This window comes from Canis lupus, chromosome 14, assembly GCF_048164855.1.
Source record: "Canis lupus baileyi chromosome 14, mCanLup2.hap1, whole genome shotgun sequence".
Lineage (NCBI taxonomy): Eukaryota > Metazoa > Chordata > Mammalia > Carnivora > Canidae > Canis > Canis lupus.
This window is the reverse complement of record NC_132851.1, coordinates 31,273,606-31,289,918: the sequence shown is the minus strand read 5'-3', so window position 1 is coordinate 31,289,918 and position 16,313 is coordinate 31,273,606. Positions and strand designations below refer to the sequence as shown.

General features: G+C 52.7%; 1 protein-coding gene across 2 annotated transcripts in view; it reads right to left on the bottom strand.

Annotated features, from left to right (window-relative positions):
* Positions 1 to 16,313, bottom strand: part of TG (thyroglobulin) — a 248,977-nt gene that overhangs the window by 210,774 nt on the left and 21,890 nt on the right. For both annotated transcript variants that reach the window (XM_072774560.1, XM_072774561.1), the window contains exons 11-17: positions 13,335 to 13,574; positions 9,735 to 9,872; positions 9,286 to 9,363; positions 8,627 to 8,739; positions 6,063 to 6,165; positions 4,869 to 5,069; positions 420 to 632 (exon numbers count right to left, since the gene is read on the bottom strand). In XM_072774560.1, the coding sequence (XP_072630661.1) occupies positions 420 to 632; positions 4,869 to 5,069; positions 6,063 to 6,165; positions 8,627 to 8,739; positions 9,286 to 9,363; positions 9,735 to 9,872; positions 13,335 to 13,574 (1,086 nt within the window). The remainder of the gene's footprint in view (positions 1 to 419; positions 633 to 4,868; positions 5,070 to 6,062; positions 6,166 to 8,626; positions 8,740 to 9,285; positions 9,364 to 9,734; positions 9,873 to 13,334; positions 13,575 to 16,313) is intronic.

Below are 16,313 nucleotides of genomic sequence, written 5' to 3'. Positions count from 1 at the left end.
AGCACTGCCAACCACTAGCCTGGAGCCCCAGATGGACCCGGGGGAGAGGCTGGTGAGTCGGCGTCACTCCCAGAGGCCAGGCAAACAGCTCCGAGTATGTCAACCCCACAGTGACCAATATGCCCATTGGAACACCTACCTCCTGAATATGCTCCTGGAGCCAAGCTATCCCAGGAGAGCCCAACAAGAGGGCAGATTCTCCCAAGGAGCAGATTGCTCCAGAGAAGCCCCAAATAAAGCTTAACCAGAGGAGTCTCTGAAGCACATCTGCTCCTTCTAGAAGAACGTGCTTCCCTGGGGCCTCTCTCCTGCTCCTGAGGCCACCTGGCTTACCACGGGAATGCTACCCTCGGGCGGGGAAGATGCAGGTGCTTGGCCCCGAGCCCCAGGAGAAAGCAGGGCGCTGGGGGGACACTCACGCTGGCAGGCCTGGGGCTGCGGCGGCTGTGACAGCCAGCGACCCTCCTCGAGGCTACACACCAGCGGCCCTGGCAGGAACGCACTCCGGTAGCCCCGGCGACACAGCAGCTGGCACCGCTGGACGGGGGCCCCTCCCGGGCCCGAGGCTCGCTCACACACGATCACTCCACCGTCCACATCCGACGTGTTGAACGGCAGTGGGCACCGGGGGCCTAGAAGGAAAGAGGGCACTGTAGGCGCCACCTGCACAAGGGGGCTCTGACCCCTGCCCCCTCCGCCGCCCCTCTTCTTGGGCGACCCCATCCGCTCTGCTTTAACAGACTCCTGAGCAGGAACCACTCACAGATCTCCGTCTCCTGCGTGGAGCCTCTGAGCTCCTTCCCACCAGCAAGTCCAGTTCCCAACTGGTCTTCTCCACCTCAAAGCCAGCATGCCAGACCTCCTCGCCTGCAGCCGGGTCTGCTCCCACCTCAGTGTCCCCAGCTCAACACGTGGCATCCTGAGCCTGACACGTGGCAATCTCCCAGACGGTCCCATGCCCTCTGCCCAGAGCCAGCGAGGCCTGCTGATGACCTTCCTGACTTTCCATCCCCAGGGCACCCCCTTCATTTGGGCATCAGCCACCTGTTCCCAAACTGCTACCTACAGAAGCTTCCACAGCCGCCTTTCTGCTCCTACAGCCAACGCAGGCCCCACTGCCGGCAGAGAAGCCTCGGGGAAGCTGGACATGGCTCTCAATTGCCCTGAGGACCCACTGGCCCGCCGTCCCCCTCTGGTCTCGTCCCCTCCAGCCCCTCTGCCTCCGCAGGACTGCTGAGCCCCGAACACAGCCGGCCTGCACACCCCAAGCCCTTCCCTCCTGGGATCGAGTCCCGCATCGGGCTCCCTGCCCAGCTGCCTACAGGGCTCCTGTTCTCACCCTCCATCATCAGCTCAGCATCTCCTGCTTTCTACCACCTTTCGTGGCCCTCGCAGGTGGGCGTAGCGAGCTCTCAGGCCTCCTGCTGTCTACCATCCAAGACTCATCGTCCGCACACTGCTCTCCCCAGCACGCGGAGCCATGGCAGGAAAGGGGGGCTCTCCTCTGTTCTCCCATAACACAAGCTCTGGGAATATGTGTTAAATAAGTGGGCGAACAAGTAAATGAAAGGACACACTCAGTGAGACACTGTCATACTTGAGCAGGGGGTTAGTTCGGTCACTCTCGGGCACAGCCCCTGCTGCCGGTGCTTGTCTGGTTTTGACATCTGCGATGTGATTCGAGGGGGCGTGGGGCCTCAGAGATGGAGAGCGACCCATTCCGACCTCCAGGGTACGGCCTGGCTTTCTTTTAATACCAACGTGGGGCTCGGGCCGAGGCTTTGCAGTGATCAGCAGTGGGCTTATGGAGTTGGCTCTCACCAAGTGCCGGGTGTCTGTGGGCATGGCCAGAGTCAGCCTGTGGGCTCCGGGGCCAGCCTGCCAGGCTTTGAATCCTGGCTCAATCATTTCCCACCTGAGCATCCTACAGCATGTTAATTAACTCCTCTGTGACTCAGTTTCCTCACCCATAAAATGACGAGGGCAGCAATGATGCCCACCTCCTAAGGACGGTGTGAATCAAAATGAATTAAGGCATGTGAAGAGCTCAGAAGAGCCACTGGCATGTAATAAGTGGCCGTTCTTGTTGGTCGTTATTATTATTAATAACCCCAAGAAGACTACATTAGTGCCTGCACTGGAAATTTTAGGGTGTGAATGAACCCTTTCAGAACAAAGAAAGAGCATTTGGCACGCCACAAGGGTAAGCCTCCCACAGCCATCCTGTCTGAGAGTCGCCAGGAATTTCCAAAGTCATGAGAAGAGTCCGTCATGGTCAATATTTCGTTGCACCAAGACAAGCCCGTGAAGTAGGCAGCCCTGGTATTATCATCCCCCCTTTACAGATGAAGAAACTGAGTTTTGAGGGTTTGGAGGGACAGAGCCAGCCCTCGGGCACAGGTCCTCTGAATCTCACTGCCACCGTGGCAGGCAAGGGCCGCGCTTCCCCTTCCTGGGTGCTGCTCAGAGATGGGAACCCCCTCCACTGTCCCTTCCTCCGTGCTCCCCAGGCACCAGCATATCCCCTTTGGAGCCCTCCACACTGGTGTTACAATGGCCCGCCGATATCTCCAAGGGCCCGGCTCTATTCTGGCTCCGGCAGGGGTCATCTCAGAGGAGCTAAGTGACCTGCCCAGGGACACTCAGCTCGGTCACCGTGTGCTGGAGCTGCCGTGAGGGCCTCCCCTGAACTGATTTCACCTTCAAAGCAACTTTGTGAGGTGGGATTGTTGCCACTGTCGCCGCACAGGTGAGGCCACAGGTGAGCGCGGGGAGGGTAATCCTTCTGCCCTGAGTCCTAGGGGCCTGAGCCCTAGTCCCCTGAGGCTGTGCTCCGAACCACCAGGCTGAGAAGTTGACAGAGACTATCTGAATGAATCCTGACAATGACTCGAGAAATTGCTACAGGGCTCCCTGTCCACTGCACAGACTGGGAAGCTGAGGCCAGAGAGGTTAAGGGACCAGCCCGAGGTCACCCAGCGAGGGGGTGGAAGCGTTGACGAACATTCAGGTCAGCCTAGCCCCCACACCCGAGTTTCCTCCTCCACGCTCTGCAGATCCACCCTTCTTGATGCTGGCTGTCCGGCTTGCTAGCTGTGTGACTTTGGGCATGGTCACAAGTGTCTTCCATAATACAGGGAGATGGGACTGTTCTATTTATCTACACCGTTGGGAGGCGAAGCTGAAATGAGTGATGTGAAAAGCACCTCCTAGCAGGTAAATCTCTGACGCACGAGCTGCTGTCATGGAATCCTGCAGGGCCACGTTGTATAGGGTCTTCCCCAAACCTTACAAGAGCTGTGCTCCCAGACCTGCTCCTGAAGAGGACCCATCGGTCTATTTCCTCGGTCCCAGACACTGAGGGCCACTCTCAGATGTGGATGGATGGATCCGTCCAAGCAGTCTGGATGTCGACTGCTTCCACCCTGACTAAGGCTACACTGCACCTGTGCGGGAAACACAGGGCAAGGCGTCCTGCCCATAAAGACCCGCAGAGCGCCTCCTACAACCCGTGCACGGTGACAGGTGCTGAGGGCCACAGCGATGAGCCTGATGGGGTCCTGCCTTGTCCAGGCTCTGGGCAGAGGGACACACTGGGACCTGGGAGGAAAGGCGTGTGGGGAAAGGCGTGGGCACACCACAGGAAGGGGAAGACACAAAAGGGAAGGAGGCCCACAAAGACAGGAGACAGCTCTTCCTTCCCACTCTTCTTTCACGGGCTCCCCGTTTCTTTACAAACATAAATAGAGGGGACATCTGTGTGGCTCTGTGGTTGAGCATCTCCCTTTGGTTCAGACCATGATCCGGGGTCCTGGGGTCGAGTCCCACATTGGGTTCCCTGCGAGGAGCCTCCTTCTCCCTTTGCCTGTGTCTCTGCCTCTTTCTGTGTGTCTCTCATGAATAAATAAATAAAATCTTTAAAATTTATGAAAATAAACATATATATATACATATATGTATATATATTTATATATAAATCCACAGGAATTCTTTTGACACATATAACCCACTATATATATATATATATATATATATATATATATATATATATATGCCTAACGAAACATCTCCGCAGTCCCAGAATGTTGCTGACAGACTATGAAATTTTAAAATAAAGCAATCAACCAATAAGGACAGCGAAGGAAAGGCAACTGCACTAAAATCAGATTCACAGCGCAGTATTTCTCACTCCTACCAGACGCAATGCCCGAATTTGCAATAAATATTTTTGCAGCATCTCCCTTTACTGTCCTGAAATGGAATTCACTGATTCTAAGCTACTTGCTCACATATAAATTTTACGGCGGCTATAACGTCCTGCGGCTTGAGTATATAGGAGAAATAAAAGGTAAGTAACTGAGAATCAGGTAATATATTTTGATCTGTAATCATGTGTTTTAATATTCTAATATATAGTTAAATGATATATATTTCAATATTTGATACCAAAAGAATGTTTTGAACTAAAAGTAAAAACAAATGAACGCCTCCACTAATTTCTGAAGCCTCCCAGCTGGGGTGGACCCACGGAGAGCCTGCCACCAGGCCCCGTTCCCCACTAGAGGATGGGGAGCCAAGACCCAGAGCCCCCAGCAGGCCAGCACCCGAGCTTCTGAGGTGCCAGCTCCGGAGATCCCTGCACAGACCCTCCCTTGACTTCAGCTCCAGGGCTGAGCACTTTTAGGAAGTAGACACAGGTTTTGGTATCATGAGAATCAACGGCAACCACATCCCGCCAGCCCCTCCTGTGTCCCCTCCCGCCACCACTCTTCTGGTGCCTTGGGAGTCCTCCTCAGCCTGAGCAAAGGAAGTGATGAGCGTCACCCCTGCCACCAGCCCAGGGAGCCCCTCCAGGGGTCACAACTTACTCTCACAGGCCAGCTGGCTCCCGGCCACGCGGGTCCCAGGCACCTCCTCTCCACTGTCCAGGACACACCAGCAGCTGCCCTGGGCCAGGTCACACTGCACGGGGGAAAATCCTCCGTCCTCTGCCCTGCAGGCTGGGCTATAGCCTGAGCTGGCTCTCCTGGAGAGGGTCCCACTCGAGAGCTCTTCACAGAGGCTCGGGCCTAGACACAAAGACAAGCCAAATGGGCCTTGGCCCACATACCTGCCACCACCCACCGCTCCCAACTGCCACCCAGCACCACCTGCTGCCACCACCTGCAGGGCCTTCCAGGCTCTGGGGCTGTCTCCCCACTGGGTGAGGTGTTGGACTAGGACAGGGCCAAGACGGGGCCTTGGTCAGATCCCCACACCCCCTCCACACACACACACACACACACACACACACACACACACACGCACGTACTGCTTTCAAGGAGCTTAGTCTTTAAGGAGATTTAACAGTATACAATGGAATTATAGCTGAGCGTGAGAAGGGGACCACAGACGTTATGCAGGGTAGTCTGCGAGCCTGCAGAAAAGCACTGCACTTGGAAGGGAGGCCATGAAGACGTCCTGGAAGACCTGGTGCGTGGTCTGAGTAGGAATTAGGCCGGGGCAGGGGAGGGGGGTGGACACGTAGTGCAGGTGGCTGAGCTCAGAGGGTTGTGGGGGAAAAGTGTCCTCCTTCTGGAAAAGTCTGACTATAGTTTATAACACCTGGGTCCCAAGAGCAAGAGATGGGAGAAAGAAGAGAAGCCAAGGAAGGTGCAGGAGCCAGAAACCCAGGGGCCGACGAGCCACGGGGAGCCGCTTGTCCCTAAGGATCCCAGGGATGCAGAGGAGGGACATCAGCACATTTGCACTTTAGGGACATCCTCTGGACGTCACCATGGAAACCACAGGGCAGGGCCAGGCTGGAGGCCAGGGACCAGGCGGCACAGCTAGCGCCCCCGAGAAAGTCCCAGCACCAGGCTGGTCCAGGCTTCTTGGCTACAGAGCACGGCCCACCCCCTGCCACGTGTGTTTCTCTCGAGAATCCCCGGGGTGAGGGAACATGGCCCCTCTTGCACGGTCAGGGTAGAGGCCCCCACTGCCCGGGGAGCCGCGGAGCTGGGACCTGGAGCTGGTGCTTACGGCAGGTGTTGGGGCAGGGGGAGGGGGAGGCAGGTACTCACACGGGGCACTGCTGTCCGTGCCGGGGGGCCTGCCCGCCCCCGAGCCTGGGTCCACACACCAGGTGCCCCCCTCTGACTCCTGCCGCCGGGCAAACTCTCCTGTCTGAGACAAAGCCAAGGCCACGTCACTCCAGGGAAGATGCTCTTGCAGCCCATGCAGGTCAGTGGACAGACATCCAGAACGTCCCTTTCGAAACCACTGGTGATGGCTTCTCCAGAAAGAGAGAGGTCAAGTGGGGAAGACGCAATCCTGCTCCAGACCCTTGACATCCCTTCTTTGAACTGGTGGTTACCACGACCCCATGAGACCAGGCCCACAGTTATCTCCTTTCAGGGTGCAGGAAACTGAGCATCAGAGAGGGGTCATGTCAGAGCAACATCCCATAGGCAGAGAAGCAGAGCCGGGCTGGGACTAAACCCGTATGGCCCCAGAGCCCAGCCACCATCCTGAACCAAGGTCCCCCCCGTTCCAGAGATGATTTTCCACAAGCACCTTGAGAAGAGAGGGGGTCTGGAACAAATGTAACAGAGAATAAAGAAATCAGGGGAAGGCCCAGATCATATCTGGTTGGGTCTTCCTCTCCCAAGCTGTCCTGGGACCAGCTGGGGAGCACTGTGCAAGGCCCTTCTATTCACTGGGACTCAGTTTCTCAACTAAAAATAAAAGGAGGATGGGACACCTGGGTGGCTCAGCAGTTAAGCATCTGCCTTTGGCTCAGGTCGTGATCCTGGAGAAAAAAAAAAAAAAGAGGAGATAGGACTAGATTGATGCTTGCACACACTCCTTCTAGGAGCTCTTGATGGTAGAGAAATGTCATTTCTCCCACATCTGGCAGAAAATCAGCTGCCTACCAGCTTCCTGGCTGTCCCTGAATACTTCCCTGAGCTTCTGCTTGCCACCTTTTTTTTTTTTTTAAGATTTTTCTTTATTCATTCATGAGAGACACCGAGAGGCAGAGACATAGGCAGAGGGAGAAGCAGGCTCCCTGCCAAGGGCCAATGTGAGCCCTGATCCCAGGACTCCGGGGATCATGCCCTGAGCTGAAGGCAGACACTCAACCACTGACCCACCCGGGCATCCCTGGCTACTTTTCATTTCATTCTCTGCTGTGCTTTGTCCACGGGCAAGAAATGACTGTAATAACACCTGATATTCACAGAGAACATAACCATGGGGCCACTCTGTGCCAATCACCCCCATGCCCAGAGTGTCACTTAGTCCCTAGGAGGTGGGGACCCTACTGTCCCCCATTCTACAGAGAGAGGCCCAGAGAGAGGTGCCTGTGGTTGTTGAATAGCTTGTAAGCTATACAGGCAAGATTCAAACCCAAGCGAAGGATGAAGAAAATTTTACAGAATAAAGGCTTAACATTGAGAACGTTCCAGTCACTAACTTAACTTTTCCTAGGGACTTGGGTCAAAGGCACAGCCATCCAGTTGGATCAGTAGAAGGTGTGGGTCCTGTTCCCCAACCCCTGGGGCCTCCACAGGAGGCAGGGTGAGAAACCACCCAATCAGAGCCTGCTCCGAATTGCTTCTCCCTCCGTCAGAAGCTGTGGTTGCTACCTCTCCTTCTGCATGGGCTGACCCTGGTACCCAGGATTGGAACAGAATAGAAATTCCAGCAGGAGGAGGTTGTTACCCAAGATGAAAAGCTAAATAATCTAATTTCTCTATGAAGCTCAGTAGCTGCTGGGATCCGTGTCCACATGCCAAACAGCAACAACAATAAAAAATAATAATAAGGAAACTTCTGCTCATTGACTTGTAGTCTGAGGAACTTCTACAAGGCTGATTTCATCTGGCTTCCAGAAACCCCCCGGGGGGCTGAGTAGAGGCTGCCATCATCCGGCAAGGAAGTGGTTAAGACTCCAGCAAGAATCCTTTTTCTCGGGGAGCTTCACATCAGTTCCTGTGCTCATCCAGCCAACTGAGAAGGGCAATATTATGTCTTCCATTTATAAGAAGAAACAGATACGATGGGCACAGCAATGCAGCCAAGATGACTTTAGGTAAAAGCACAGCAACAACTACAAAAATGCAGATGCTTTGCAGACAGTTTTCATGGGAGGTATTTCCTTGGGGCCCCAAAGCAATCCTAGCAGTAGGCAGGATAAAAACACGCCCCAGTCTTAGGACAAAATAAAGCAAAGTGGAGCACAGAGAAGGTAGGTAAATTGGGATCCCTGGGTGGCACAGCGGTTTAGCCCCTGCCTTTGGCCCGGGGCACGATCCTGGAGACCCGGGATCGAATCCCACATCGGGCTCCCGGTGCATGGAGCCTGCTTCTCCCTCTGCCTGTGTCTCTGCCTCTCTCTCTCTCTCTCTCTCTCTCTCTGTGTGACTATCATAAATAAATAAAAAATTAAAAAAAAAACAAAAAAGAAGGTAGGTAAATTGCCCCAGGTCACACAGCCAGGGGCCGCAGGGTGAAGACAAAAGCCCAGGCCTAGAACTACCTGTGAGTTTTTAACTAAAACAAGTCTACTGAAAATGAGAAAACTCATCCTCGATGTGTGGGAGAAAGCTCTGACTCCCATCATCTCAAACCTTCAGAGCCTTACCTCTAAGCAGGTTGGGATGAACAGGTCTTTTGGAGACGGGTTTCCCTGGGATCCAGCCTGTTTCCAGCTGGAAAGCAGCCCACTGGCTCGAGATTTCTCACAGGCAGTGGGGCCTGAGAGAGAGAGAGAGAAGCTCTGAACTGACTGGCTGTGCATGCCAGGCCGGGGGCGTCCGAGCCCTGCACCGGCGTAGATGGAGTGCTGGAACCTCGGCGGAGAAGTGGGCCATGGTTCAGGGACAGAGACCCTTGTGGGGCAGGGTCATCCTTGAGATATGAAGTGGACCACTGAGGACATGGGTCTGAGCCCCAGGAGAGAGGCTGGCCTCTAGGGCACTTGTGGGACGGTTGTCAGACTGGCAGCCTGCAGAAATGGACGAAGGTGCCCTGGGGGCAGGTGGGAAGGGGACTCCGGGCTCTTCATCATCGGGGAGTCTTTCCACCCAGGAAGCTGGGTGCACAGACCAGGCAGAGCCAAGACCATGAGAGTCTTCCCAGCTTGGGGATATGGGAAAATGTGGCCTGGCTGCCCTCGGGGGCTAGTCTGAGGGCACTCGGGGGCTGACCCACGAGCATCCCTAGGCTGGGTAACAGCTGTCACCGCCGGCCTAGAGTGCCCACCACCTGGTTCGGCGGGATTGCTCCTCCGGCCTCACTTACACCGCAGGATCCGTGGGGAACGGGCAGTCAGCGAGGCAGGGACGTACTCTCCCTTGCCGTCCACGCACCAGCAGTACCCTAGGACAGAGCCAGGGGTCAGAAGTTCAGGAAGTGCACTGAGGCACGTGCCCCCAGGTGTCTCACCCACAACTTTCCTTCTATGCATTCGTAGCAGTGCCAGCAAGCCCCCCTTCCATTCCCCCCTGCCCACCACTGTCCACAGTCACACATCCCGATCCATCCAGCAGTGACCCACTTGACCTTCAGGCTGGTAGGTCCCAACTCCCATCATACAGATGGGAAAACCAAAGTCCACTAAGGGATTTGCCACCAGATGCCAAAGAGGGGCCTAGAGTCCAGCTCACTGGTCCCAGTGCAGAGTCCTCTGCTCCAAATGAAAAGGGAGGTGTCACTCCACGCTCTCCCCCTGGGTGCCCATCCCCGCTCACCTGTCCTGGCATGGCACTGCACAGGCTCCCAGCCTCCCCACACGTCGCACTGGGGCACGTAGGGGACAGGCCGCAGAAGCGCAGATGTCCGTGTGGAATCCCCCAGGAGAAAGCCGCGTCTCTGATAGAAGTCAAGGGCTGGAGGTGGGAGAGAGGGGAGCAGAAATGTGAGCCCCCAACCTGGAAGGGCCTCGGCCGTGTGGGCTCTGTTGCTGACAAGGACCACACATGGCCTTGTGCTGACATAAGGGGGCCTTCTTTTTGATGTGACAAATATTGTTAAATAGGACAGAGAGTCCTTAACAGTGGAAAGGCACTCACCAGGTTGTCCTTTTTTTTTTTTTTAAAGATTTTATTTATTTATTCATGAGAGACACACAGAGAGAAGCAGAGACACGAGCAGAGGGAGAAGCAGGCTCCCTGCAGGGAGTCTGATGGGAGACTCAATCCCAGGACCCTGGGATCACACCCTGAGCCGAAGGCAGATGCTCAACCACTGAGCCACCCAGGCGTCTCACATCAGATTGTCCTTTAAAAACAAAAAATATAGGCCACAGTTCAAAGGAGTCACTGCTGTCCTCTTGCAAATCACTTTCATATGGAGCCGATTAGGTAAGCGACGTGTCCTCAGGCCCGTGAGACGGTGGTGATCACAGATGGCATTTATTCAACATTCACTACGAACATGCCAAGCACAATCTAAATATGTTTTAGCTAAATGAATCCTCACAGCAACCCTCTATGAGAGGTTCTCTCATCCCACTCGACAAGTGGTAAACTGAGGTGCAGGTGTGGGGCATAGCTTACCCCAGGCTCACAGGGGGAAGTGGGGCAGGCTAAGTGACTCCCAGGGGGTACCCCTGCCATCAAATGGCACCATCCTCAGTGCTCAGAGTCCCCTGCCCTGCCTGGCATCCCCCCGCCGCACTCCCCACTATTGATATACTAGATATCGTACCTGTTACTGGGGCTCACAGCTCCCTACCCTAAGCTGATTTGTCCCCAGCACCATCTTCCTCCTAAGAGGCCAAGAACTGTCCCCTAGAGCCTTTCTCAAGTCGGTGCCTTCTCAACCTCCCCTCACTCCTGCTGGTACTCAGGATGGATGGGGAGGGAGGGGGGTGCAGCCACAGGGTCACTTTGGGGCAGCCCCGTGAGCCATGGCCGGCCTCACATTGGAGCACATCTTCCCCACTTACCTTCTGAGAAAGGGGCTCATGGCTCCCAAGAGGAGACACCAGCAGCCTATGGTCAGAACCCCTCGAAGAGACCAGGACCCAGAAAGTGGCCTGGTGTGTGGGACACAACTCATGAAGCTGACAAGCCTCTGCCTGAATCCTGACATGGCACCTCTTGGTTGTCATGAGTGATCTTAGCGGTTATGAGCAAGTGGGCCTTAGTTTCCCCATCGATGAAATGGCTTGAATACTTCCCCAACAAGATAACTGTCACATTTATATCAAAATAACTTGAGCTCCAGGCTCATGCCAAGCAGAGCTGTGTAAAAGGACTCCCAAGCCCCTCCCTCACCCTCCTTAGGTCCGAGGACACTGCTACCATGTGTTGTTAGCCAAAGACACCCTGTGATCCTTCAAATCTTTTGGTCCTGGGCTCTCAGTCCCCAGACTCTGCAGGACCTGGAGGTCTACACACAAAGAGCTTCCTCTCCTCTGCAAGATTAGAGATGCCTCCTCTCATCCCAAAGGATTCCAGAGAAATGAGCTCCCCTGGTCCTTCTCTGTGGACCCTTCCTCTTTTCACTACCGCCTCAGACATGCAAAATCAGAGTGCACTGCTAGTTGAGGGGTGAACTTCCTCAACTTGATTTCTGAAGAAAAATGCCATCATGCCGTTCAAAGAATCCATCTCTACAGCACCGACAAGGGCTTCTCCCCTTCTTCTAAAATCTCCCTAACCAGTGCTCACAACTGCAGGAGCATCAGTCCCATGTGTCCCTCTGATGATATCCAAGCTTGCCCAGGGATAACAAAATTGGAATATAACTGGTTTCTTGCCAAAAGCAGAAATCTTCTTTTAAAAAAAGGTGGGGGGCGGGGGACACCTGGGTGGCTCAGCGGTTGAGCGTCTGCTTCTGGCTCAGGGCGTGATCCCAGGATCTGGGATCAAGTCCTACATGAGGCTCCCTGTGAGGAGCCTGCTTCTCCCTCTGCCTGTGTCTCTGCCTCTCTCTCTCTCTGTCTCTCATAAATAAATAAATCTTAAAAAAAAAAAAGCAGAAATCCCTGAGTCTCTGAGGAACAGAGACAAAAAGTGTCTGGGCGTAGGGGAGGGGAGGGGTGGGAAGAGAAAGGAAGTGGGGACAGAAGAAACAAGAAGCGTGGCTTAGCCACATTCGCCAGGCTCCATTCACCATGCTATCTGTCAGGCATGGTGCTGGGCCCCATGGGATATAAAGATGAGCAAGACATGGTGTCTCATGCTCCAAAAGAGTCAACTGCATGCAGAGACACAAAAAACAAAGATGGCATTTGGGAGATTCTCACTGGGGTTCACAGAGCAAAGACCCCTGAGTCCCCCTCCCCAGGCGGCAGTAGCAGACATCCCTGGGGGGAAAAGCAGGGAGGCCCTGGCCTGCAGGAGTAAGGGGCTCTCATCTTGGCACAGATGTCATCAGAGGGGGCACTGCTTTACTGTTGTGTGACCTAAGCCCAAGGAACCCCAGACAAGGGATCTGCTGAGATCATCAGACAGGGAATTGGGGAACTCGGGATGCTCGCAGTAGAGGACGTCACTGCCCAGTTGGTGTGGTGTCAGTGAGAGACCTGGGAGAGACATCAGACCTTCCTGCCACAGAGGCCATGGGTGGCGGAGGAAGAATGGGGGCTCTGAGATGAGACAGCCCCAGCTCTGGGCACCAGGGATCAGAGGCCCAGGTCCCCAACCATCCAGGCTCTGCTAGCTCTGAACTGGGTTACCTTGGGCATGTGATTGAACCCCAGTCTCTGTGTCTGAAAAGAATCACAGATGGTGAGTGTGGCACTGCTCTCATGGAAGAAATGGAGCAGGAAATGCCAAGGCCTGGTCATCTCCTGAGCACCGTCGGGGCTTGGCCGGGGGCGGGTTTCAAGTAACGTCGAGCTGCTATCATGGGCTAGAGCACTGTCGGCTCTCTGAGCACGATGCTCCTGCAGGTGGCTTACCACGCTCTCTGGGTTACTGTCACGTTTAGAGGAGACCGCGTGTGGAAGGGGCCCGAAACCCAGTAGTTTCTCTGTAATAAAGGTTCCGCTCCTTTTTCCCCAGTGGAAGTAGGGGGAAGCTTCAGAACGGGCCATGACCATTTTGGGCTGGGTCCCCTCACATTCTAGCCAGAATATCTGGCTGCATGGTGGGCTGCCGGTACCATCTGCAATATGAAGGACCTGCCCCCCAGCAGCTGTGCTGGTGGACTTGTGAATATACTGGAGAGGTGCCATCTTCGACTGGCACCCAAAACCCCCTTGTCTGTTCTTCCCCAGGGACCCACCAACCTGGGAAACCAAGGCCACAAAGTCCTGAGGAGGACTGGAGAGCAACTGAACTCCAGCCCTTGCTTCCCCAACGAGATGGAACAAGAAACCAGATGTGCGTGACACTCACTAGACTGAGCTGCCAAACGAAGGGCATAATCGCCTCCACTCAGAAACTTCTCTGAGAAAGTCTCCCGGGATGGAGAGAGTCGAGGAAGGGAGAGCTCCTCATCCGTCAGCCAGATTCCTTTGGCCGCTAGGAAACTCTCTCCCAGAGGGAACCAAGAACTGTTGGAAGCCAGGACGATCTCTTCTGTTTCCTTAAGGAACTGCAGGACACGAAGCTTCACCTCCTCACAAGAACCAGGACCTAGGGGAATAAAGACAACACGGCTGGACACTTCGCCCTCTCTGAAGGGTATGCACATATGTGCATGCACACGTGTTTGCCACAGCTGTTTCCTTCACCCAGCCCTTTTTACAGCCTGGAATGTTCCTTCTGTCTCATCTCTACAATTTCACTCATTCAACATTTACAGAGGACCTGCTATGTAAGGAGATGAGCAAAAGCTATGTCTGTGCCACACCAAACATTATCCCAAGCACATTTATACAAATAATCTAATTTAATCTATGCAATACCCAATAAGATAGTATTCTTATCTGTGTGTTACAGATGAGAAACTGAGGCATGGAGAAGTCATATAACTTAAAGTCAGGTAGCTAAAGTCCTAGCTAGCAAGTAGTTGATTCAAAATTCTAGTCTAGTCAGTATGACTCTAGAACTAGAGATCCTAACCAGCTGCCTTCAATGGAAGGATGGATGGATGGATGGACGGATGGATGGCTAGATGGATGGGGGAGTGGATAAGCAGATGGATGGATGGATATCAAAAGTTGAAGGGAAGCACTGTAGGTTAGAGAATTATTCTTGCAAAGAGAAGAGAGCATGGCTCTAAGAACATGGATTTAAATGTCAACTTGATCACTAATTAGCTGTGTAATTTTGGATAATGTGCTTAGCTCTTCTGAGCTTCAGTCTTATGATCTGTGAAATGGGGATGACTGGGGCATCTTCTTCATAAGGTTTTTATAATTATTCTATGAGGTGTTGCAGCTGAAGAACTTGGCACAGTGTATGGCACATGTTATCTTTGAAAATGTCACTGTTAACAAAAGTCATACTGGCCATATTTATTCACGACCAATCACTTTGTGAATTCAACAGTGAATGTGTTCAATGAGTTCTTTTGACAGCATGGAATCAGCAGAAACCCCCGACTTCTGGAGTTCGAAGACATTACTGCTTTCTGTGGATGTTCTTGATCAAATGATCTATTATACCAATGCCAAGGATTGGGAATCCCTGAAGCAAAAACCCCTATTTAGAAATCTATGCTTGCTCTCCATTTCTTCCATAGTAGAATGAAAATTCTGTAATTGGACATTGAAGATTGTTTTTTTAACAGGTAAGACCTCTTAAAATCTGGTCCAAATTTACCTTTACCTTCTTCTTCCATCACTCCCTCCCCAAACCCTCCTTCCTACCACACTGACCTTTCCCATGAATGGAATGGGAATGACCTTGATCATTTCCAACACAGCAGACCCTTTTTCAGCTACCCCGACTTGGCACATACTATTTCCTCTATGAGGAAGGGCCTGCCATCCATGTTTGGCTGGGCAAACATCCTTCACAATCCAGAAGCTGATGCCATGCAAATCTTTATCCAACTCCCCAACCAGTGAGTAGCCCCAATCTCTAGGCATATCTTCCATTGGTCTCCTATGTTCATAGCCCTAGCATTTCTGTTTATTATTTACATGATGACATGTCAGGTACCCCTACTGGTCTCTGAGCCCCTGTAGAGCAGACCCCATGCCTTTTTTACGACTATCTTCCCATCATACAGCACAGTGTTTACAGTAGTTGTCCATAGTTGCATATTAAATAAAGAAAGCAGGGTTTCAAACAGACTGGAGATTATGATATGGACAGGAGCTGACCTCATGCCCCCAGAGGCAGGAGCCCCCTGCCCTGTTTATGGATAGGAAATTACCGGTCACATCATTATTTATGGTCATTTGTATTATTCGGCCATTTAGGAAGGACATTCTATGCACCAGACCTGGCACTTTACATCAATTACCTTTTACAAGGCTCACAATAAACTTTGAGGGAGTTATTCAACCTAACGCAGACCTTACTGATTAAACCAAAATGGTGACTCTGGCCACAAAATAGTAGGTGGTAGAAACAGGGCTGAAGTCCCTAGTAGAACTAGCACTGTGTCCTCCAGGCCAGTCCTTCTCAAGCTTTAGGGAGCACCAGAGCCTCCTGGGGAGCTTGGAGAGATGCAGGTGTCAATTCAGCAGGTTGGGTCCAAGATTCCAAATTTCTAACAACTTCCTGAAATGATGCTAATATTGCTGAACCACACCTAGGGTGCCAAAGCTCCTAACCCCTGGTCATCAAACCCTTTGGATAACATGCCCCATCAATAAGAGAGTTTGAGTGTATGCCCCCAAAATATGCCTATTTCTTATGTGGAAAGTGAATACAAGCATGACTATAATAATATACTAGGTACAGTTTGCTCAGCTGTCCTAGCTGTTAAAAATATGTAATTGCAAAATCAAAACCAGACCTTTAGAAGGAAAAGATAAAACACTGCCTACAGGTGGAAACTCTAATACTTGCTTCCCAGCGGATTGTCATGTGCCCCCGGGTGGTCTACTCTCCATGCCTCTTGGTATTCCCCATGGGAACGGCCAGCAGACTTTAAGCCTAGTTCAAATGCTTTGCCCTGCACTCAGGCCAGGGCGAGCAAACCTAGATACTAAAGTTACAAGGTGCTTTTGTTCTCAGCAATCTGGGCCTCAAAAATTGGATGCACAGAGGACTAGATTCAGTCTTAAAGCATCTGAAATTATAGGAATGTCCTCGTGTAAGAGACCTGACCATTGGTATAGAGAATCTCAAAAAAAAAATGAATGCGGCTTTTTAGACAACAGGCATGCCAATGTCAATGTGTTCACTTGGAGGGTCAGCCTGTTACTGGGACTTGGCACTTCAATGGAGAATCCTAACTGGGGGAAGCAGGAGTCT